Below are 23,691 nucleotides of genomic sequence, written 5' to 3'. Positions count from 1 at the left end.
ATGCTCATACCTTTACATTGGAGATCTGAGCGACTCCCTTCCATTACTGAATGGATTGCCAAAGTTGACATGGTGTGCTGAATGGAGGAACTATTAAGTTGCTAATTGTCATGTCCATGGCTGCGGGCCGTCAGGTTCACTCACCTCCTGACGGCCGCAGCCATGGGTCGGCGAGCGCTGGCCCCAGTCTCCTCACCTCGGCTCGGCCCCGCACTTCCACTCACCTTGGCCGAGTCCCCTAGGGACTGCCCGCTCTTAAAGGGGCAGCGCGTGCAGCAGACTTTAATGCTAAATTAGCCCATGAGCACCCTGGACTATAAGAGGGGCCCAGCCCCCTCCTGCAGTGCCTGAGCGTTGTTTGTTGTACCCTAGTTTGTCTAAGCAAATGGTCTCCCAGTGTTTTCCAGTTCCCAGTGTATCCCGTATCATGTATCCTTTATCCCGTGCTATCCTGGTCAAGTGCCATGCTGAGCTGTAGTCCTGCTGTGCTGTATTCCACGCCTGTTCTGCTACTCCACGCCTGATGTCTACCCGCTGCCTAGTCCCAGCCGAGCCTGCCTTGCTACTGTCCGAGCTGCCACAGGTACCCTATACGAACTATAGACTTTGACCTGTGCCCTGTTGGTCAGGTGCCATACCGCCAAGGCGGTACGGCCCAGTGGGACCACGAACCCTACTTGACAATACGCTCAAGCCATGAACCCCGCTGGTCGATCCAAGACGAAGATGACGGCACAAGAGATGCGGGCGGATATGCTGGACCTCCGGTCTCGATAGGACCATCTCCTCCAGGCCTTGAACATTCTCGCACGTCGGCAGGAAGCACGAGCTGCCATTCGTCCTACTACACCTCCTGGCAGTACTGATCCTCAGACTACACCTCCTGGCCATGTTGATCCTCGTTTTTATTTGCCACTTCCTGACCGCTATGATGGAGACGCAGGTACCTGTCGTGGATTTTTGAACCAGTGCCAGATACCACTTCAGCCTGTATCCTAGGGCATTTTTGTCTGATGACGCAAGGGTCGCTTTCATCATCTCTCTTCTTACTGGCAAGGCCCTTGCATGGGTGAACCCTATCTGGGAGAGACAAGGACCAGAGACCCGTGACTTCCAGCGGTTCCTCCGGACATTTCGCACAGTGTTTGAGGAGCCTGGATGAGTCTCCCCTGCAGCGGCTTCCTTGCTGAACCTACGCCAAGGAGACATCTCTGTGGGCCAGTACGCCATCCACTTCCGCACGCTGGCAGGAGAACTGTTGTGGAACAATGAGGCCCTGGTGGCTACATTCTGGAGTAGACTGTCTCCTAAAATTAAGGATGAAATTGCTGCTCGAGACCTGCCATCTACCCTGGATGACCTCATCCTTCTGGCTGCCCGAATTTATAGAAGACTCCGAGAACGGCTCCAAGAGGTTCGTCGGGAGCTCTTCCTAGTTCGGTCCCTACCTTGCAGCAACCCCTGCCGTCCTCAGATGCCGATCCTCCTAAGGAGTCTGTGAGGATGGACCAATGTAAGCTATCTACCCAGGAGAGACAACGCAGGCGCACTTCGGGACTCTGTTTTATTTTGCGCCTCGGAGGCCATCTTGTGCGTCTGTGTCCCCAAAAGCCCCAAAGCCTAGGGTTGGTAGGAAAGACAACCTTGGTCAAAGAAGGACTCCCGTCTAAATTGTCCATACCCGTGACCATAGTGTCCGGTGAGAAAACGCATCAGGTCTCTGTGTATCTGGACTCTGGATCCGCTTCTAATTTCATTTGTAGAAACTTGGTGGACCTTCTTCAATTACCCACTACCCCTCTGGAGAGATCGTTGATGGTTGCATCAGTAAATGGACTACCTCTGACAGACACAGTTATAGCTGAGACCAAGCCGCTGAGGCTCCAAGTAGGGGCTCTCCACTCCGAACTTCTATCGTTCTATGTCCTATCCAAAGCCTTTAACCCTGTGCTGCGGTGTCTGCCTTGGCTCCGACTACATGCCCCAGTCCTGGACTGGAACTCTGGAGAGGTTCTCCAGTGGGGCCCTGAGTGTCACAGCTGATGCCTGGTGCAGATTAGTTCGGCTCAGCCTCCTCTGCCTCGGTCATTGGCAAGATTGCCTGGTCATTATTCTGCATTTTCGGACGTCTTCAGCAAAAGGGAGGTGGAGACACTACCCCCACACCGGGCGTATGACTGTCCTATCGAGCTGATTCCTGGTGCATCCCTTCCCCGTGGTAGGGTATATCCTCTCTCCTTGCCAGAGACTCTGTCCATGTCCGCCTGTGTTAAAGAGAACTTGGAGAGGGGCTTCATACGAAAGTCTTCCTCCCTGGCAGGAGCCGGGTTCTTATTCGTCAAAAAGAAGGATGGCTCCCTGTGTCCTTGTATTGACTACCGGGGTCTCAACCAAATCACGGTGAAAAATAAGTATCCATTGCCACTGATCTCTGAATTGTTCAATTGTATATGTGGTGCCAAGATTTTTTACAAACTAGACCTGCGTGGAGCTTACAATCTAATCCGGATTCGCCGGGGTGACAAATGGAAGACTGCATTTAACACCCGTGATGAATATCTAGTAATGCCCTTCGGCCTGTGTAATGCTCCAGCGGTCTTCCAGGAGTTTGTTAATGACATTTTCCGTGACCTCCTCTATGTTTGTGTTGTGGTTTATCTTGATGACATTTTGATTTTCTCTCCATATCCTATGATGCACCAGAGACATGTCCGTCAAGTTTTGCTGCGGTTAAGTTAGAATCGTCTGTATGCCAAGTTGGAGAAGTGCGTGTTTGAAAAAGATGCTCTACCCTTCCTGGGCTACATTGTCTCGAATAGAGGTCTCAAGATGGATCCTGAAAAGGTATAGTCTGTCATGGAATGGGCTCGCCCTCAAGGCTTGAGGGCCATACAGCGCTTTCTGGGATTCGCCAATTTTTACAGACAGTTTATTCCAAACTTCTCCTCACTGACTTCTCCTATCTCTAACCTCACTAAGAAGGGCATGAATGCCAAGGTGTGGACTCCTGAGGCAGAGTCTGCATTCAATAGCTTGAAGAGTGCCTTCACATCAGCCTCTATCCTCCATCATCCAGATGTTTCTCTACAGTGCTCGTTTGAGGTGGACGCATCCTCTGTCGGTGCTGGCGTACTCCTATTCCAGAGAGGTTCCAAGGGCAAGTCAATGGTATGTGGATTTTTCTCTAAGCTCTTCTCTTCCGCAGAACGCAACTACTCGATTGGGGATCGGGAGTTACTGCCCATCAAATTGGCTCCGGAAGTGTGGAGACATCTACTAGAGGGCGCAGCTCATCCCATCCTGATTGTTACGGACCACAAGAACCTCACCTATCTTCAGACGGCCCAACGGCTGAACCCTCGTCATGCCAGGTGGTCACTGTTCTTTATCAGGTTCCCCGTTTGAGCTCCATTATCGCCCGGCTGACAAGAATGTGAGGGCCGATGCCTGTCCAGGTCTTTTGAGATAGAAGACACCATGGAAATTCCACAGAACATTATTGATCCATCTTGCATTGTCTCTGTCAATCCCCTGCAAGTTAGGGACATTCCTCCAGGGCGGACTTTTGTGCGCCTGACTGACAGAGGTAGAATCCTCCGCTGGGGACACTCCTCTAGGCTGGCAGGTCACGCGGGGACCCGTAAGACCAGGTCGCTCACTCTAGACCTGCTGGCCTGCTCCAGCCATTGCCTGTGCCCGATGCTCCCAAGGCAGCATATAGCTATGGACTTTATCACTGACCTGCCTCTCTCTGCTGGATGCAGTAATGTCTGGGTGGTGGTGGATCGATTTTCGAAGATGGCCCACTTCGTTCCTCTGACCGGTCTTTCTTCTGCTCCTCAACTGGCCAAGCTTTTCATCCAACACATCTTCCGCCTGCACGGCTTGCCGCAGCATATTGTGTCTGATCGGGGGTTCAGTTTACCTCGAAGTTCTGGAGAGCCCTCTGCGGACTCCTAGGTGTAAAGTTGGACTTTTCCTCGGCCTACCATCCTCAGTCCAATGGTCAGGTCAAGTGGATCAATCAGATCTTGGAGAACTACTTATGCCACTTCATCTCCAAGGAGCATGTTCCTCCCGTGGGCTGAATTCTACTACAATATCCACACCAGTGAGTCCACAAGGAATACACCGTTCTTTATCGTCTGTGACCAACAGCCACGAATTCCTCTCTCGATGCCTGATACCTCCGAGGTACCAGCTGCTGATACTGCTTTTAGGGACTTTCAGCAGATCTGGCAGCAGACTCGACCCTACATCCTGCTGGCAGTTGACCACATGAAACGGAAGGCGGATACAAGGAGAAGAGAACCTCAATGCTCCTATCCTTCTGACAAAGTTTCTCTCTCCCTCTGGCCCCAAGAAGAGGGGGATACTGTCATGTCCATGGCTGTGGGCCGTCAGGTTCACTCACCTCCTGACAGCCGCAGCGATGGGTCGGCGAGCGTTGGCCCCAGTCTCCTCCTCAGGAGACGCCAGCGCTCACTTTCACTCACCTCGGCCGGCCCGCTATTAAAGGGGCAGCGCGCACACCGGACTTTAATGCTAAATTAGCACATGAACACCCTGGACTATAAGAGGGGCTCAGCCCCTTACTGCAGTGCCTAACCGTTGTTTGTCGTATCCTAGTTTGTCTAAGCAAATGGTCTCCCAATGTTTTCCAGTTCCCAGTGTATCCCGTATCATGTATCCCGTGCTATCCTGGTCAAGTGCCGTGCTGAGCTGTAGTCGTGCTGTGCTGTATTCCACACCTGTCCTGCTACTCCACGTCTGACGTCTATCCGCTGCCTAGTCCCAGCCGAGCTTGCCTTGCTACTGTCCGAGCTGCCACAGGTACCCTATACGAACTATAGACTTTGACCTGCACCCTGTTGGCTAGCTGCCATACCGCCAAGGCGGTACGGCCCAGTGGGTCCACGAACCCTACATGACAGGAATTAGGTAAACATGAGAAATTCCTAGATGAATGGAGACCTTGGAAACTGGCTTGACCAGCACTGGTGACTTAAGATTCTGGGCACCTTGGAACCTAACACATCTAAAAGGGCGGTTAACTTTACTTACCTATTGTTATTATAAACATAAATTAAATGCCTCTATTCGTCTACTTATCTAAATAGCCCTTTATATAAGATTTTCACCACCTGCTTAAGCTTAATTTTCGTTGTTACCCAACTACTGTGTAGACATATTTCATTTACTCAGATCCTTAAGTATGCTTTACATGGAAAGGGACACATGTATATAGTTTCCTAGTTCATTCTTCCATGTTATCAGAGGCAGAAATCTTCGAAAACTTTGCACTATTCTATTCTGCATATTGACATATTAAGACAATAAGAAATGTATTTTCTTTTTCCGCTGTTAATGCTATTGTGTTATGGAAAAGTACTGTCGCAGAATGGTGTAATCTTATTCTTGTATCTTTCATATGACTCTGTATTTTGTGATTTCAAAAAATAAAGAGATTTACAAAAAAAAAAACAACTTACCTAGGAGTCTGTGTTTTATCCTCCTGGGATGACGCTTCATCCCATGTGACCGCAGCTGCAGCCAATCACAGACGTCATCCCAGGAGGCCGGCCTGCTAGCATGCCGGCTAAGCGCTGCAGTTTTTCGCAGCGGACATTCCGGGCGAAAAACTTCACCAGTTTGGTGCGCTTTTTCGCCCGGAATTCCCTGCAGGAGACGGGGCGGATACGCTGCGGGCTATTATGCAGTGTATCCGCCCCGTGTGAACTCGGTCCTTAGTCATGGCTTATGAATCATAAGGACTAAGGACCTAGCGAGGGTCTGAAACGCGTAGGCTACCGCCTATCCTCTCCTTCTCTCTGTACTCTGGGCTATACCTACCCGTCACCAAATGTCTGTTCGTAGCCCCTGTGCTTCGATTTTAACTAAGATCTATTAAACTTGGAAATTGATTTCCGTTTTAACAAGAAACTACACTCTCAGCGCTGGTTCCAACTCCCCTGTTTCTGATGTATCTTCTGCGTGTGCCGACACGAGGATCCGTGTGCTGATTCCTATATCCTTCTTGTGACAAGGTGAGCTGGAGGATTTCTTTCATATTTTTTCCTGTATTTCACAACCTGGCTAATCCCTTCCCTTTCAACTCTTCCTGGACACGCCTAGGCTTTATAGATAGAGATACGTCTAATTAGGCGCTCTGCTCCTGAAGCCCAGGCTGTTATTAACAGCCTTGGGCTTCAGGGCAACAATCGGAGACCAATAGCAGTGGTCCCCAGTCATGTGAACCCTTTTTAACCACTCAGATACGGCGGTCAATATCGACCACCGCATCTAAGTGGTTTTAGAGGGAGGGCACTCCCTCTCTCTCGCCTCATCGGCATCCCGCGATGCGGTCTCGGGGTGCCGATGGCTTTTAAGGCAGCCGGGGGCCTAACAAAGGCCCTCAGGTCTGCCTTTTTAGTGAACGCCTGTTAGGCCATGCCAGAGGCCTAAAAGGTGCCTATCAATTTTACACTGACAGGCAATAATACACTGCAATACAGAAGTATTGCAGTACACTATAAAAGCGATCAAATGATCACATAGTGAAGTCCCCTAGTGGGACTAAAAAATAAAGGTAAAATAAAAAAGTTTAACAAAGTTTATAATAAATAAATAAGAAAACCCAAGTTGAAAAATTAAAAACCCACTTTTTTACCCCATACAAAATGCTTTATAAAAAAAAAACGTTACACATATTTGGTATCGCCACATCTATAACGACCCCAACTATAAAACTATTTTATTATTTAACCCGCATGTTATGTTAGAATCACTACAACCTAAACAAAAACCTCACACCAAAGATGGCATAAATTGGGGTCCCTTATAGTATGTAAACCTAAAAACGAACCAAAATGGGACATAGCCCTTAGAAAAGTAATGTACTCCAAAAATAAAAGTACAAAAAATCTTTATTGAATATAATAACAAATGACAAATGATGAAAAAGAGATATGATACAATAAATACGGAGACATATACAACAGGGTCAGATGGAAATAGACCAAGACCAACAGAATCAACCGTCCACTGATGACCTATAGCACGCTTGAGTATAAATAAGTAATCAGTAAGTCCAGGGGTATGGGGTGGTAGGTCCCATACATAGTGCCATGCTATCAGCTAAAATATCAACGTATGGAGAAATGTAGCCTGCACAGAATATAGTGCATGTGGTAGTACGTACAAAACCTGCAAAGTATATATGGTAGTACGTAACAAATGCAGCTGTAAACGTATACAGATAGTATGACGGCTCAAATGGCCAAGAAAAATATAGCTGACATGGCTGAATGACAAAGCACAATACTGTGGAGGCTACACAAAGCTGAAAAAACCTATGCACATACCCTGAGACATGATGGAAGGCGTGAAGGCTCAAAGGAGTGGATGGGTGAACAAGCGCCTCGACGCGCGTTTCGCCCTGTGACCGCTATGTTAGAATCACTGTTTTCTCTTCATCCTGCCTTTAAAAAAAGTTGATAAAAATTTATCAAATAATCGTATGTAATCCAAAATGGTACCAATAAAATTTACAAGTCGTCCCGCAAAAAAAAGCCTTCATACAGATATGTCAGCAGAAAAATAAAAAGTTATGGCTCTTAAAATATGGCGACACAAAAACAAATGATTTTGAAAAAAATGAGTTTTTACTGTTTAAAAGTAGCAAATCTTGAAAAAAAACTATATAAATTTGGTATCTCCGCAATCGTAACGACCAGATGAATAAAGTTACTATGTTATTTATACCACACGATAGACAGCAAACATTTAAGACACAAAAAAGAATGATGAAATTTCAGGGTTTTTTTCCATTACCCCAAAAAAAGTTAATAGAAGTTAATCAATAAATTATATGTACCCCAAAATGGTACTATTAAAAAATACAACTTGTCCCGCAAAAAACAAGTCCAGCTATGTTGATGGAAAAATAAAATTTTTATAACTATTTGAATGCGAAGATGGAAAAACGTACAAAATTGCTTTTAAAATACCTTTGGTATTAAGGGGTGTAAACCACAGTATAATAATATTGACAATGGACTCTATGTTATATGATATGGTGAATGTTGTGTTGAAATTTTAATAACAATTATAATTTTTCTAAATTTAAATGTATCTGCTTGTAAGATAGATAGTAATAGATAGCAATACCACACAAAAAATAGTCTCTAGTTAACATTTCCCATATGTCTACTTTATGTCTGCATCGTTTTTTGAACGTCCTCTTATTTTTCTAGGACGTTACACGGCTTAGAACTTTAGCAGCAATTTCTCACATTTTCAAGAACATTTCAAAAGGCTATTTTTTCATGGACCAGTTCAGTTCTGAAGTGGTTTTGAGGGCCCTATATATTAGAAATCCCCCATAAATCACTCAATTTTAAAAATCTGCACCCCTCAAAGTATTCAAAACAGCATCACAGAAAGTTTTAACTGAGAAATGCAAATCAATATTTATTGCCCAGATTATGCAGTTTTTAAAAATATCCCACATGTGGCCCTAGTGTGGTAATGTACTGAACCACCGGCCTCAGAAGCAAAGGAGCACCGAGTGGATTTTGGGGCCTGCTTATTTTTTTTAAAATATATTTTGGACAGGTCAGGTTTGAGGAGGTCTCGTGGGGCCAAACCAATAAAAACCCTCTAAAAGTGACCTCATTTTTGAAACTACACCCCTCAAGGAATTTATCTAGCGGTATAGTTAGTATTTTGACCACACAGTTGTTTTACTACATTTATTAGAATTAGTCTGTGAAGATAAAAATCTGCATTTTTTGGAAAAACTTACAAAATGTTAATTTTTATAAGGAGTAAAGGAGAAAAAGCACACCAACATTTGTAAAGCAACTCCTCCCGATTACGGAAATACCCCATATGTGGTAATAAACTGCTATTTGGACCCACAGCAGGGCTCAGGAGTGAAGGAGCACCATTTGGATTTTGGAGCGCTGATTTTGCTGGAATGGTTTTCAGTGCCATGTCGCGTTTGCAATGCACTGGAGGGACCAAAACAGTGGAACCCTCCCCCCCCCCCCAAGTACCTAATTTTGGAAACTACACCCTCAAGGAATTTTTCTAGTCGTATAGTTAGCATACGTTTTTTTTTCTTTTTTTTGCTGAATTCATTGGAATTAGTCTGTGAAGATGAAAATCTACTTTTTTTTCTGAAAAAACGTAGAAATGTTTAATTGTTACAAGAAATAAAGGAGAAAAAGCATCCCAACATTTGTAAAGCAATTTCTCCCGATTACCGCAATATGCCATATGTGGTAATAAACTGTTGTTTGGACCCACAGCAGGGCTTAGAAGGGAAGGAGCGCTATTTGGCTTTTGGAGCTCAAATTTAGCTGCAATGGTTTTCGGGTGTCATGTCGCATTTGCCAAGCCCGTGAGAGACCAAAACAGTGGAAACACCACAAAAGTGACCCCATTTGGGAAACTATAACACTTAAGGAATCTATCTAGGGGTATAGTGAGCATTTAGACCCCACAGGTCTTTTGCAGAATTTATTAGAATTGGGCCATGAAATTGAATATCAACATTATTTCCACTAAAATGTTGAATTTTTTCATTTTCACAAGGGATAAAAGGAGGAAAAAGCACCCCAACATTTGTAAACCAATTTATCCCGAGTACGGCAATACCCCACGTGGTCATAAATGTTTTTTTATTAGAAATTAATTAACCCTTTCCGGACTGATCCATTTTTTTCTTTTTATTTTTTCCCTCTCCGCATTCCAAGAGCCATAACTTTTTTATTTTTCCAGTAATAGAGTGGTGTGAGGGCTTATTTCTTGCGGGAGGACTTGTAGTTTCTATTGACACCATTGAGGGTATGTTCACACGACCTATTTTCAGCCGTTTTTCGGGCTGTAAACGCCTTGAAAAATGGCTAAAAATGTGGGGCTGAACGCCTACAAACATCTGCTCATTGATTTCAATGGGAAAAACGGCGTTCCGTTCCCACAGGGCATTTTTTACGCATCCGTTTTTAAAAACAGCCGCGTAAAAAAACGCCTTGTAAAAAGAAGTGCATGTACTTCTTGAGCCGTTTTTGGAGCCGTGTTTCATTGACTCAATACAAAAACAGCTCCAAAATAGGCGTAAAAAACAATGCAAAAAACGCTAGTTGCTTAAAAAACAGCCTCGTATTTTCAGCCGTTTTTGTTAAGCGTGTAGGGACGGCGTCTACTCATACAGTTTGGGAAGCCATGAAGGCGTCTGTTAGAGGTAGTCTCATCAAATCTATTAGCACAGTTAGGACTAAATTGAGGTAGGTTCAGCATTACATCTTGAAATGAGGGAGGCAGAGGCAACTTATGTTTTGAATCCTGAAAAAAATCGGCAATTTGCTAAACGCCGTTTTTTTGAGGAAGGGGAGAAAGTGGAACACGTTGTCAATGATATTGAAGGCTCAACAGGGCCAATCTTGTATTAGTTCACTTAAACGTTTTAATGGAACTGTGGTATATGATACTTTGAGTATTCTGGAGGCGTTGGAACAATTTTACTCCTCTTTGTACACATCTAGGGTGTCTGTATCTAGTGAAGAGATTGAAACATTTCTAGTGAAGGCTAGTTTACCTAAGGTATCAGATGAAGATAGCTTCCGGTTAGATTCCCCCCTGTCTCTGGTAGATCTGGAAGATGCAGTCAAAGATATGGCTAATGAAAAAGCCACAGGGGTAGATGGCTTGCCCACAGAAATCTATAAGCAGTATGGGGACATTTTGATACCTAAACTACTGGAGGTTTTTGAGCAATCTCTGGCAAGAGAGACATTGCCACCCTCTATGAGAGAAGCGGTCATAGTAGTATTACCTAAAAAGGGAAAAGATCCCCAACTTCCTGAGTTGTACCGCCCAATTTCTCTTTTGTCTACAGATGTTAAGGTTCTGGCTAAGGCACTAGCTAAGAGATTGAACAAGGTCATAACAAAATTATACATTCAGATCACTCAGGATTTATGCCTGAAAAATCAACATCTATTAATATCCTTCGCTTATACCTCAGTCTCCAGGTGCCATCTGACAATATGGGACATAGGGCTATATTCTCACTACATGCGCATAAAGTGTTTGACAGTATAGAATGGAACTACCTGTGGCAGGTGTTGAGACATAGGGGTTTTGGACCAGGATTTTTTAATGGATTAGAGTGTTGTATACAGAGCCCAAAGCCCGTATTACAGCCAATGGCTGGTTGTCCAAAAGCTTTGGATGCCCGTTGTCCCCATTGTTTTTTGCCATAGCCATTGAGCCTTTGGCGGTAGCCATTAGGATGTCTACGGAGATTCAGGGATTTGGGGAGGTGGACAATAAGATTGCTCTATACGCTGATGATGCCTTGCTCTTTTTGGGAAACACTGATTCCTCCCTGTTGGCTGCTATGTCATTAATTGATGGATTTGGCTCCATGTCAGGGCTATCAACTGGCATAAATCTGTCCTTTTACTGGTTGATCCAATGGAAAACACAGTAGAATACAGGGGGGTACCAATTCCGTGTGTCCGACAATTTAGATATTTAGGTATTGAAGTAACTGCCGTGATGGTAGATTTTGAGGACATGAACCTCCAACCCTTACTCCAGAAATTTAAAATCAAAGTGACGGCCTGGTCTAAACTGTATCTCTCGATGATTGGCCGAGTTACTTTGATCAAGATGGTACAGATGCCGCAACGTCTATATGGGTTACACAATTCCCCAGTATGGCTTCCCCTTAACAGATTCCATAGGATTAACACATATTTTAGAGATGTCATTTGGAAGAGAGGGGATCCGAGATTTCGTCTGGAAATCCTACAAAGGACTAATGCAGAAGGGGGACTTGCTCTACCAAATCCTTGGTTATATTACTTAGCAGCACAGGGCCAACACCGGAAGGGGTGGGGGGATGAGAAGGTTGAAGGGGTATCAGTGGTCATTCTGACTTCATTGTCTGGTGCGGGTAAGCTGCCACCGGCCTTGGAACGGGGGGCGGGGGGGGGGTTGGGCTCAAGACAGTCGAGTTTCTTGACAGTATGGCTGGTTCAGTAGGTCAGAGACAAACTTAAACAATTAAGGAATATAGCTGACTATACAGAGTTCACACACTTGTGGCATAACCACTTATTGGTGGAATTTGAGAGACTGGATGGCGTTGTATATTGGCATTCTTGAGGACTAGAGAGGGTGGGACAGTTACTAGTTGAACATTCATTTAAATCCTTTCAGCAGATAAGGATGAGTTTCATGTCCTTAGACAAAGTTTTTACAGTTATTTACAATTGTGACACGCCTATGAGGCTCAGGTCAAATGAAAGACTCTGACGATACAAAAGGATGCTCTGTTACAATATGTTGCTCCAATGGGATATACAAAGGGTCTTATCTTGGGCCTTTACAGGCTACTATTGGATAAATACTTGGAAACATTTCCTTTAGTTAGGATGCATAAGTGGGATGAGGATATTCCAGGTATTACAGCGGATCAGTGGAATGATATTCTAGAGGCCGTCCCTGATACATCTTTTGGGGTGGGTGCACGGCTGTCACAGCTATACATACTGCATAGAGTGTACAAGACACCACAGCTGCTCTATCGTATTGGTGTACTTGCGGATGCGAGGTGTCCGAGGTGCGGACAGGAAACTGGATGTGATACATGTTATGGAGCTGTGTGCATGCATTTTGGTCAAACGTTCTGGGAATCATAGCTGAACCATACTCAATAGACCCTAAGTCCTTAGTGACCCTAAGATTTGTATTTTATGTTATGTTGAAGAACTTCCATTGGATACACAGGGTAAAAAGAAGGTGGGACGTCTCCTTTAAGTAGCGAGGAAACTAATAACGTTCCATTGGATACAACCTGTAGCGCCTTTTAAAGCAGAGTTTAATAGGAAAGTAAACGTTATGTTAATGAATTAAAGGGCTGTATCTCGTAAACGCAACGTACCTCAACTATTTGAAAAGCTGTGGCAGGCGTGGTTAGACACACCTGGGTTAGCGAATACTTCTCTGCTAAGGGATAGGATATGTAACTCACCTAAAGTGTTGAGCCTCCTGATCTCAGGAAATAGATAAGGAACTGTTGCTATTCAATGAGAGCTGAGCTATATCCGAATAAATAATGTGTTGAAATGTATATATGTCATTGATACGTGTTGTTCCATTATTATGTTTTCATGGCCTTAATTGTCCTACCCTGCTGAGGTAACCATATGTGATACTGTATTAATTCTGTATGTGAAATGTACAAATATGTCTGGAACGGGGAAGGGGGAGGTAAGTGAGGTAATGGGGTTGACAGTAATGTGTCTAAGGTTTGTTTTGGTTTTTGATTTAAAAAAAAAAGCAGTAGAGGTTGTCAACGCTCTCTCGGGAAACGTTTACTGGTGTTCCAGTTTAGAGCCAAAAGTTCAGACATCCTTGACTCATGAAAGTAGAACTAAGACGAATAAGGTCATACTTTATGTGCACTCGCTTACTCTGTCAGAAGTATTGCAGAAGTTGATAATAATCTCAAGACTTGCTCACCTGACCGTGGTCACTTTTGGCTGACCGCGGCTAGCGCAGTCTATTCTTTTCCTGGTGGATCAGAAGGCAGCTGCCTATACCCAACTTATGTTGCAGGTCATAGATTCCTGCAAACTGTACTTGCTAGCTCCCAGTGGAGACCCTTAATGCTATATTTTTAGCTAAAAACTAAGGATTTAAAATTGATAGAAAAGTTGACCCAAAGAATAGACACACAGACAAAGAAGGACGATGGACGAGGGCCATCTTCACTACAACTCTTGCTCATGATTAACAGAAGTTTTAACTTAAACTATCCTTATGTTATGTATTGCTAAATTTTAATACCTTGGCATATATAAGAACGCACTAAAAGTGTAATATAAGGATTAGTTGCGCAAGTACAGCAACTATGAAATAACATGGTTGTATTTGATGTTGCTGAAACAGTGACTATGTTTTTCTCCTGAGGTCTATATGGAAAGCATACACCATATTGATCTCACATTCTCAAAACAACACGACAATAAACTGATGGTAATAGAGATGACAATGCAACTACAGTTGTTCATAGGCCTCCTTTTCTCATAAACATTTACCCAAATCCAATGTAACAATCTATGAACGACCAGGATGAAAAGTTTCCAATAGAAGTAATCTCTGTGTAAGATTACAATGAGCATCTCAATTTCAGCACCACACATTGTGTACCAAGATAACATGTATCGTCTTAATTTTTTTTTCTGACTGCTTCACATCACATTAGAGAAAGGTAAAATAACGAAACTATAAAAAAATAAATCCTAGTTGGGTGTGATCGTCTGAAGGAGTTCTATATGTTAAGGGAATCAAAAACCTTGTAAAGGCTATAGGAGGGTCCCTTTTGAGTTTCGCAATATCAGGGGGACAGAAGTCATGGGTAGCTAGTTAGTGAATGGCAGAAAGACCTCTCTTGCTGGCCTTTAAAGCGACCCTCCAGTCCCCACAAAAAAATAAACTAGCGATAGTTAAATTATTTTTAAATTACCTAGTATCCATCTTGTTGGTTCTAGTCTCTCCATTGCCTCGTTCTCGGTCCCCGTTGTCTTCCATCAAACATGACCGCCCTGTGCAATTCTGAGACAGTGGCGACCATGTTGAAGGGAAGACAACGGGGACCGAGAAAGAGGCAACAGAGTGAGAAGAACCAACGGAATGGATACTAGGTAAATAAAAAATTATTCCATCGCTAGTGTATTTTTTGTGAGGACTGGAGGGTCGTTTTAAGGGTATGTTCACACGGGCTATTTTCAGCTCCGTATTTTTGTTACCCTAAGTTTTGCAGTGTACGTATTTCTTGGAGTGACCAACATATTACATGCTGGAGAAAAAGTGGGTAGAGACTAAAGAGTGCAACTTTTCATTCTAGACTTGAATTTGGCCAGACAGCCCCAGGCAGTGGTGTAGCTACAGGGGTCGCAGCGGTCCCAATTTGGTATAGTTACCCTCCTCGTTCCCGAGCTCAGCGGAGGTCTTGATGTCTTTCCGCATCATAACTTTGCGACGCTGATTGGCGTCAGGACCTCCGCTGGACCCGAAGCTGAAGAGGAGGGTAAATATACCATTACTGTCTGCTGTGGCCCCAAATCTAAGTAATAAATTTAACTCATTAATTAATCTGCCAGGTGAACGCGGTACAAAAAAACACACAAAAACAATGGCCAAAAAATCTCTTTCCACTCCCTCCACCAAAAAATTAAATAAAAGTTAATCAATAAGTCCCATGTAACCCAAAATGATACCAATGAAAACTACATCTCGTCCCGCAAAAATCAAGCCCTCATGTGGTGACATCGACATACAAAATAAAAAGTTACGGCTCTTGAAAAGCAGCGATGCAAAAATAATAAATTTTTCTTTAAAAGTGTTTTCATTGTGCAAAAGTAGTAAAACATAAAAAAAACTATACATATTTGGTATCTCCGTAATCGTACTGACCCATAAATAAAGTTAACATGTTATTTACACTGCATAGTAAACGGCGTAAAAACAATGCTGGATTAGTTGGGGTTTTTTTTCAATTCCTTCTCTAATTTTTTTTTTATAAAAGATAAGCAATATAATATATACACCCAAAAATTGTGCAATTGAAAAAGACAACTTGTCCTGCAAAAAACAAGCCGTCATATGGCTATATCGACATAAGAATAAAAGAGTTGACTCTTGGAAGGCCAGGAGGAAAAAATGAAAAAGAATGTTTAATGATTACACATTGTTTTAATTTTTTCACAAGTCAGGAAATATTATAAATTAGATTCTAATTTATAACATTTCCATGTGCTGGTCACTAGAGGGAGCAGTTCCCAAAATTGCAGCATGGTCAATGTGGTAAAGCAACCTCATTGCTTTATGCTGCAAATTTGGGGCAGACACACTCGCTCTAGTGTCCACATACAATCCCCCCCATCCCTTATTCTGGCTAGTGCCAGGAGGATGGGTTTGAATCTTCAAACCTCCTACACTGTGTGCCGCCATTTTCTGAGCGACTGCACAGTGTAGGAGGATTAGATACAGTGCTCAGCAGACAGTAGAACACTAACATACACGAACATAATACACACATCACATACACAAACATAACTTACCTGCTCCTGCCGCCGCTGCCGCCTCCGCTCCTATTACTTGCGCCTTCGCTTCCTTGAACATATGGCCGGAAGCCGCGGCCGGAAGTCGTCATCTGACTGTCCGGCAGCAGCTTCCTGTCCACATGAAAATGGCGCCGGATTTCGCTCTGCTAACGAGCTTCGTTTTGGTCTGTGTGGGAGAGGCGCATGCGCCGTTTCCACACAGACAGCGTACGCTGTAGTGAATGGAACGGCTCCCGCTCACATTCTCTATGGGGATGTATGTGCCGTATTCCATCTCTGTATGTGTCGTTAATCGACACATACGGGGATGAAAAAAAATGGCAGCCCCCATAGAGAAGTAAAAGTAAGAAAAAATAAATAAGTAGAACACAAGAACACAAATAAATAAAATGTATTTTAATATCACACTAAAAGCAATATTATATAAAAAAATAATAATTTCATGACACCTTCCCTTTAAGGCTGAAATAGACTTGGCCCTTAAGGGGTTAATGTTTCCATCTCCATTTATATCTAAAGCTAAATTCATAATTCAGCCAGTTTCCTGTTAACACACTGCATTCTTGGGAGCTCAACAAGACTAAACTAAAATTACTTTTTACACTGCATATGGAAATTTGTCAAAAGTGATTTACATTTTTAAAATTATATTATATTGGCAAAAATCATGGCCATGATGCATTGCATCTGAAATCAAACTATAATCCACACACAGATGTACACCATGATCATTATCATATGAAATAATACGGACATAATTTCTGAAATTACAATTTTTTTTATTTGAACAGGGTAAACGAAAAATATTTCTTTCAAGTGCATTTGAAGTATTTATAAAATAAATATGGAAAAGGAACATGGGACATAAAATCAGTTGTACATGTTTTTACAGGCTGTATGAAATAATTGAATAAGGGTTCTAGTTAATACTGCTACAATTCATGCTTTCTTTCAGTCTATCTAATGTCTTTGTGCGGTTTGTCATTCCTATTATTGTTTTTGCGTTCTGTTTTTACAATGCCCTCATGAGCATGCATTAACCTAAAACATATCAGGATATGGAAATCCATCACACTGTATAATGGTAATGCTTGCAATTCTAGGCAGAGAAACTGGTTTATATGATAACCCTGAGGAATGTATCTTGGTGTATATAATGGTTCTGTTAAGTGCAATTCAGTATATGCAGAGCGTAATTATAGTTAAGGTCATTCTTGGTAACATAAAAAATGAAATATAAAATGCTAACATTCCTTTATGAAAGTACTTGCTAGAAAACAATATATATATTTATTTGCAAGTGTTTGATGCTAGACGTTTAGATGTAGCTCGCTGGCTTACCGGTTTGCTATAATTGAACATTAACCCTTGTGCTTCGTTAGAGGTATAGTTTCATGATTTATCAGCATCTAAAGGGTTAACTTGTGCATAAGCTGAACCTACTTTTTTGAACCTGCCACTGACTAATGATGATCTAAGGCTGTGTCCACATCAGCGTTGCTTTCCTTTGAGTGGTTCCGTCTGAACTTTCCGTCGGCGGAACCCCTCAGTGGAAAGGCAAACGGAAACCTTAGCTTCTGTTTGCATCACTATTGATCTCAATGGTGACGGAAACTTTGCTAATGGTTTCCGTTTGTCACCATTGTGAAAGGCTTCCGTTATTTTGATGGAATCTATAGCGCAGTCGAAGCTCCGACGGAATCCCTCAACGAAAGCAACGCTGATGTGAACAGGCCCTTAGAACAAAAAAAAAAAAATGGAAAAAATTTGCATCACTTTGAAAAGCTACATGCTGGAAAGCTCACTTCCATGCTCAAAAATCCCTTGTACAAACTGCTTGAAAATCCGATCCATGTAGGTCTGCTGCCTTGGCCAGATGCCCTCCAAAAACCCTATATGGCCTCCATATGCTGTAAGCACAAGTGCAACCTTTGGATTTTGTTTGGCACTTTCCACTGGGATTGCTGGAAAAAAAAAGAGAAACAATCATTCATAAATCAATAATAAATGTGATTTTTTTCTTATGGTTTAGTAAATGGATCACGTAATTGAGAAATAACTCTCATTGTTGAAAAAAAATCATTATTTAAAATACTAATAATAAATACTACTACTAATAATAATAATAATAATAATAATATGTGACTCCAGAGAGAGTGGAGGCACATATAACAAAATGACGGGGACTGAATAGTTAAATTATAGAAGTTGCCCAAGCAGCAAAAAACTACTAGTGAGGTTACATGGGATGTCATCGTGATGGATTACTGGAGCTACTGCTTCTCCCAATTGACTATGGTGATATACAGTATTCCAACATGTTTCCCATAGACACTGCTGCTGCAGAATCCAGCAGTCTTTTAGCTGATTCAGGTCCAGGCTATTTTGAGGACCATAACTTTTTTATTTGCTTGGCTAGAGACGTAATTTTTGCAATGTTTTTTTATGTGAACAATGCAGGTTTCTGTTTTCATCATTTTCATACAAATAATTTTTAAGGGCTTATAGTTTGAAAACAAATAGTAAAAAAAGATGCTTTTTTTTTTTTTTTACATTATAGCTAATTTTTTCTGGTTACCTTAACTTAGACTTTTTATTTTGTGATAGTCATTGTCTACCGTAAGGTTTGATATATTACATGTCTATTTTAGGGTAATTGGATCGGGACTTGTGTTACGACAGTGATTGGTGGGGGGGAGATTTTTTTTCGGGGGTGGGGGGATACATTATGTGTATTTTTTATTCTATTTATTTTTACTTTTTTTTAACTTAACTTTTATATTATTATGGTCTGTCTTACAAAGGTCAGAAAAGACCTTTGGGGGACTTTATTATTTATTTGTAAAAAATGTTTACATGATACTTTTCCACTTTTACTGGGGCTGCTGTCACACTATTTTCACTGTTAGGGCTGTGCTGGGTCTAGATCAGACATGGGCAAACTACGGCCCGCGGGCCACATACGGCCCGTTAGGCTTTTTAATCCGGCCCGCCGAACTTGTCCAAATAATAGTAAAAACCTCCTTTTTTTTCCCCTTTCCCTGCAATGCCCACGTTTTCCCAATAGATGGCGCACTCAAAACACATTGACCGTTGTTAACCCCTTAACGCCGAAGGACGGATATATCCGTCCTCAGCAGCTGCTAGTTCGCGCAGGAGGACGGATATATCCGTCCTGTGATCGCGCGGGTACTGACAGTTTACCCACGCGATCAGCGGCAGGAGCACGGCTGTTATACACAGCCTGGCTCCTGCTGCAACTGCCGGAATCGAAGCACGCGCCGATTCCGGCAGTTTAACCCATTAAATGCCGCTGTCAACAGTGACAGCGGCATTTAATGTGTTTGACAGAGGGGGGAACTCCCTCTGTCTCCCGATCGGCGCCCCCGCAAACAAATCGCGGGTCGCCGTCGGGTTTCCATGACAGCCGGGGGTCTAACAAAGACCCCCAGGTCTGTCTTCAGCATCTGCCTGTTAGGCGATGCCAGAGGCATGACCTAACAGGTTGCCTGTCAGTTTTACACTGACAGGCAATAATGCTTTGGTATACGAAGTATACCAAAGCATTATATATGCGATCGGCATATCGCATAGTGAAGTCCCCTGGTGGGACTAAAAAAAAAAGAAGTAAAACCGTTAAATAAAGTTTGTGAAAAAATAAATAAAAAAAATTACAGTCAAAGTCAAATAAAACTACTTTTTTTGCCCCAAAAAGTGGTTTTATTTAATAAAACGGTCAAAACAAATCACACATACACATATATGGTATCCCCGCGATCGTAACAACTTGACCAATAAAATGAACACATTAATTAAACCGCCGGATGAACGGCGTCCAAAGAAAACGCAAAAAACAACGGCAAAATTCTCTCTTTTCTCCCATTCCCCCCATAAAAAATAAAATAAAAGTTCATCTATAAGTCCTATGTACCCCAAAATAGTACTAATGAAAACTACACATTGTCCCGCAAAAATCAATCCCACGTATGGCCACATCGACGGAAAAATAAAAAAATTACGCCTCTTGGAACGCGGCGATGCAAAAACAAGTAATTTTTTTCTAAAAGGGTTTTTATTGTGCAAACGTAGAAAAAACATATAAAACCTTTACACATTTGGTATCCCTGTAATCGTGCCGACCCATAGAATAAAGTTAACATGTTATTTACGCTGCATAGTAAACGGCGTAAATTTATAACGTGAAAATTAATGCTGGAATAGCTGCTTATTTTCAATTCTCTCCTAAAATAAAGTTAATAAAAGTTAATCAATATGTTATAAGCATCTAAAAATGGTACAATTACAAAATACAACTCGTCCCGGAAAAAACAAGCCCTTATACGGCTATGTCGACGGAATAAAAAAAGAGTTACGACTCTTGGAATGCGACCGTGGAAAAACAAAAAATAATCCTTGGTCATTAACGTGCAAAATGGCCCGGTCATTAAGGGGTTAATGTGGCGCGTATTTCTCTTTATTTCACTTTAATTTTCACTTCGTTTCACGTCACCATTAAGCCCTTCGGTTTTCAAAGAGTACAATATCAGCCGTCACTTTGCCACGAAGCATGCAAACTATGCTAGCAAGCAGTCAACACAAGAACGGGCGGCTACTGCTCAGAGGTTGGCAGCTAATTTACAGAGTCAACAGAACTTTTTTCTTGATAAATCACAGTGCGTATGTTATTTTAATCTATTTACATTTCCTTCTCCCAGTATCTGCGAAATAGTATGTAAATGCCATATCTTGCATATTCCTTGAGACAAATTTATTAACTGATAAGGGCTATTTTTCACATTTGAAAGACAGTTAATAAATTGGGTTGTAGTGTTCTTACTGTGCTATGAGGTTTGCACACACTACATTTAATGCTTTAGTATATCCGGCCCAAACACTCCCTCCAAATGCTCCTGGCCCGGCCCCTCTGTCAAATTTTAGAACCCATTGTGGCCCGCGAGTCAAAAAGTTTGCCCACCCCTGGTCTAGATAGACTCAGCAGCAGCCTCCCTCTACCACCATCCTGGCAATCATGTGACCAGTCACAGGACCACCGGGACGAATAGCTGCCTCTACTTTATGCACAGCTCATTGAGCACTGTGTACATGAGTACAGAAGCGGAGAAAACCTCTGCTGTTTGCTCTCCAGGGTCCCCGGAAGTGACTGACTGGCAGGGACCCGAAATTCAGCTGCCTGATCGTTCGAGCAGCCAGCTTAAATCCGCGCCGTATATATTACATGGCGCAGACTTTAAGGAGATGGGCAGGACGCTGTATATATATACAGCGGGAAATCGTCAACCAGGTAAATTATGTGGCCATGCGGATGCATGAGATATTATGCCTATCCACATAATATGGGCCTCATATATATAAGCTGTCACAAAGAATAGGTGGCCTTGTTGTTTATAGAAATTAGAGCTCAGACTTAATATTTACAATGCGGTTTAGAAAATTAAAGCCTAACACTGGTTGGTGTATGGAATGGTTTTTGATACCTGTATTTTTAAAAATGTTAATATTTTATAATACAGCTAATAAAGAATAAAATATATTTATATGCGTTTCAGTACGCTGAAGGAACCAGATCCAGAAATCAATTGTCTGACCTGACCAAACACTTGAATGGCCTAACCAGGTAAGATCTAACCATCAGCTTATACCTGTAGTCAGGGCAATAGTTTTTTCCATTCATAAGAATTTTCTTGAATTATGTTACAGACTTAATTACATCATAATGACTAATGGTATACAATTGGAAGGTGCGCTGCTACAGGCCGATGAATATAAATTGAGGTAATACGCTCTGATGACTATGCCTCTCCTAGCATAAGTTCCCATGAAATGGTAATATGCACATTGACTAGATAGAGTATCTTGTGATGTTGTTTAAGAAAATAAACTCACCATATCCAGGGGAGAAGACATCATCTACAGCATTCAGACATAACACTGGAATCTCAATTGATTTCACCCTATGACATGGGCTAGCATCTTTATAATAATGATCATTTGTTGGATAACCAAACATTACTGAGGTAAATCTTGTGTCAAACTCTCTAATGGATTTAGCCTGTGATGTAAAGATGAAACAGTTAAGAGACGTCAGATACAGTCAAGTCCAATATGATTAAATGTACTGTAAAAATGAAAGTTATTTGCGGACAGTAAATTCCCAGTGCCTATTAACGCTAAAAGCACAATCATATTTTTTTGTCTAACTTCCAATAGAAGGATACAATAATTAGAGCCAATCCTGAACTTCAAGGACTATGCGGCTGTGAATTGAATTTAATGGAGCTATAGAAACCTCTTGATGACATGTCAGCAATTTTTTATTTTGGCTTATTTGGGGGGAGGGGGCAAAAATATTACTCGAGTCTTCACTTTAACATTCAAAATGTAATGCTAAGCCACTTGCCAAAACTAATAGTGACAATGATCATGTGTGAAATGGAGCTCAATGGACTAAACAAATCGTATGTGGCAATTATCTAATGGTCATCTGATATTTGTTGGTAGCTTAGCAGCTTATAGTTTATAACCAGCTCTCCATGCGTTACCTTCTGGAGTGCTTGTACTTATATAAAGATGCCCATCCGAACAAGTAGAGCTCCAGAATAAAGCATTAGGGGGGAGACGGAGCAGCTTGAAGCTCTGATAAGACATTAAGGGTATGTTCACACGGCCGCGTCCGTTACGGCTGAAATTACGCTGCTGTTTTCAGGAGAAAACGGCACCGTAATTTCAGCCGTAATGGCATGTGCAGGCGTCTTTCGCTGCGTCCATTACGGACGTAATTGGAGCTGTTTTTCCATGGAGCCTATGGAAAACGGCTCCATTTACATCTGAAGAAGTGACAGGCACTTCTTTGACGCGGGCGTCTTTTTGAGAGCGGCGCGTAAAAAAAATGACCGTCGGCACAGAACATCGTAAGACCCATTCAAATGAATGGGCAGATGTTTGCCGACTCTTTTGAGCCGCATTTTCGGACGTAATTCGGGGCTAAAACACCCGAATTACGTCCGTAATTAGTGTGTGTGAACCCAGCCTTAGTATATTTCAGACTACCCCAGAGCTTGTGTGATCATGATATATAAGATCTAACCTTGAACAGAGAGATCATTTAAAACTTTTATACTCTGTATTGTTTACTCTGATAGTTTGAGTAAAAATATTCCAATCATTCATGGTTCTACAGCACTATTTTTTACTAAATGTAATCTGGATGGCCGGCTTAAATCAGATATGTCACATTGAACATGCTGCCCTATTTGTGTGAAGCGTGCTTAAAAGCTAAGCAGATTGATATACCATTTTCCAGGAAAAATTTCAGAATAAAGCTGCCCATATACATTAGATAATTGTTAGTAGGATCTAATGAGTTTGGGAAAGTTGTTCCTCAACGTCTGCTGTCAATAGGGTAAGTATGATGCATGTTGGATTTCAGCATGCTCAATCCGTTGCTGCAATGAAAAATTAGTGATGCACGTGCCAAGAAGACCAGATATGGTTTAAAGAGGCTCTGTCACCAGATTTTGCAACCCCT

The 23,691-nt window shown here is 42.2% G+C and overlaps 1 protein-coding gene and 1 long non-coding RNA gene across 4 annotated transcripts in view; one reads left to right on the top strand and one right to left on the bottom strand.

The window, feature by feature from the left end:
* LOC142651524 (uncharacterized) overlaps positions 1-23,691 on the top strand; it is a 114,543-nt gene that overhangs the window by 87,664 nt on the left and 3,188 nt on the right. For both annotated transcript variants that reach the window (XR_012847637.1, XR_012847638.1), the window contains 2 exons: positions 21,713-21,780; positions 21,864-21,938. This is a non-coding gene — a long non-coding RNA (uncharacterized LOC142651524). The remainder of the gene's footprint in view (positions 1-21,712; positions 21,781-21,863; positions 21,939-23,691) is intronic.
* ABHD3 (abhydrolase domain containing 3, phospholipase) overlaps positions 16,904-23,691 on the bottom strand; it is a 96,205-nt gene continuing 89,417 nt past the window's right edge. Inside the window, exons 8-10 of one of the 2 annotated variants that reach the window (XM_075826360.1) lie at positions 22,050-22,215; positions 17,935-18,109; positions 16,904-17,307 (exon numbers count right to left, since the gene is read on the bottom strand). In XM_075826360.1, coding sequence (XP_075682475.1) covers positions 17,187-17,307; positions 17,935-18,109; positions 22,050-22,215 — 462 coding nt within the window. In that variant the 3' untranslated portion in view covers positions 16,904-17,186. Of the gene's footprint in view, positions 18,110-22,049; positions 22,216-23,691 lie in introns of both variants that reach the window. The other variant, XM_075826359.1, reaches the window with a different exon arrangement.

Source organism: Rhinoderma darwinii, chromosome 5 (genome assembly GCF_050947455.1).
Source record: "Rhinoderma darwinii isolate aRhiDar2 chromosome 5, aRhiDar2.hap1, whole genome shotgun sequence".
In the NCBI taxonomy this organism is placed as follows: Eukaryota; Metazoa; Chordata; class Amphibia; order Anura; family Rhinodermatidae; genus Rhinoderma; species Rhinoderma darwinii.
The sequence above is the reverse complement of the archived record's forward strand: the minus strand, read 5'-3'. Positions and strand labels throughout refer to the sequence as shown.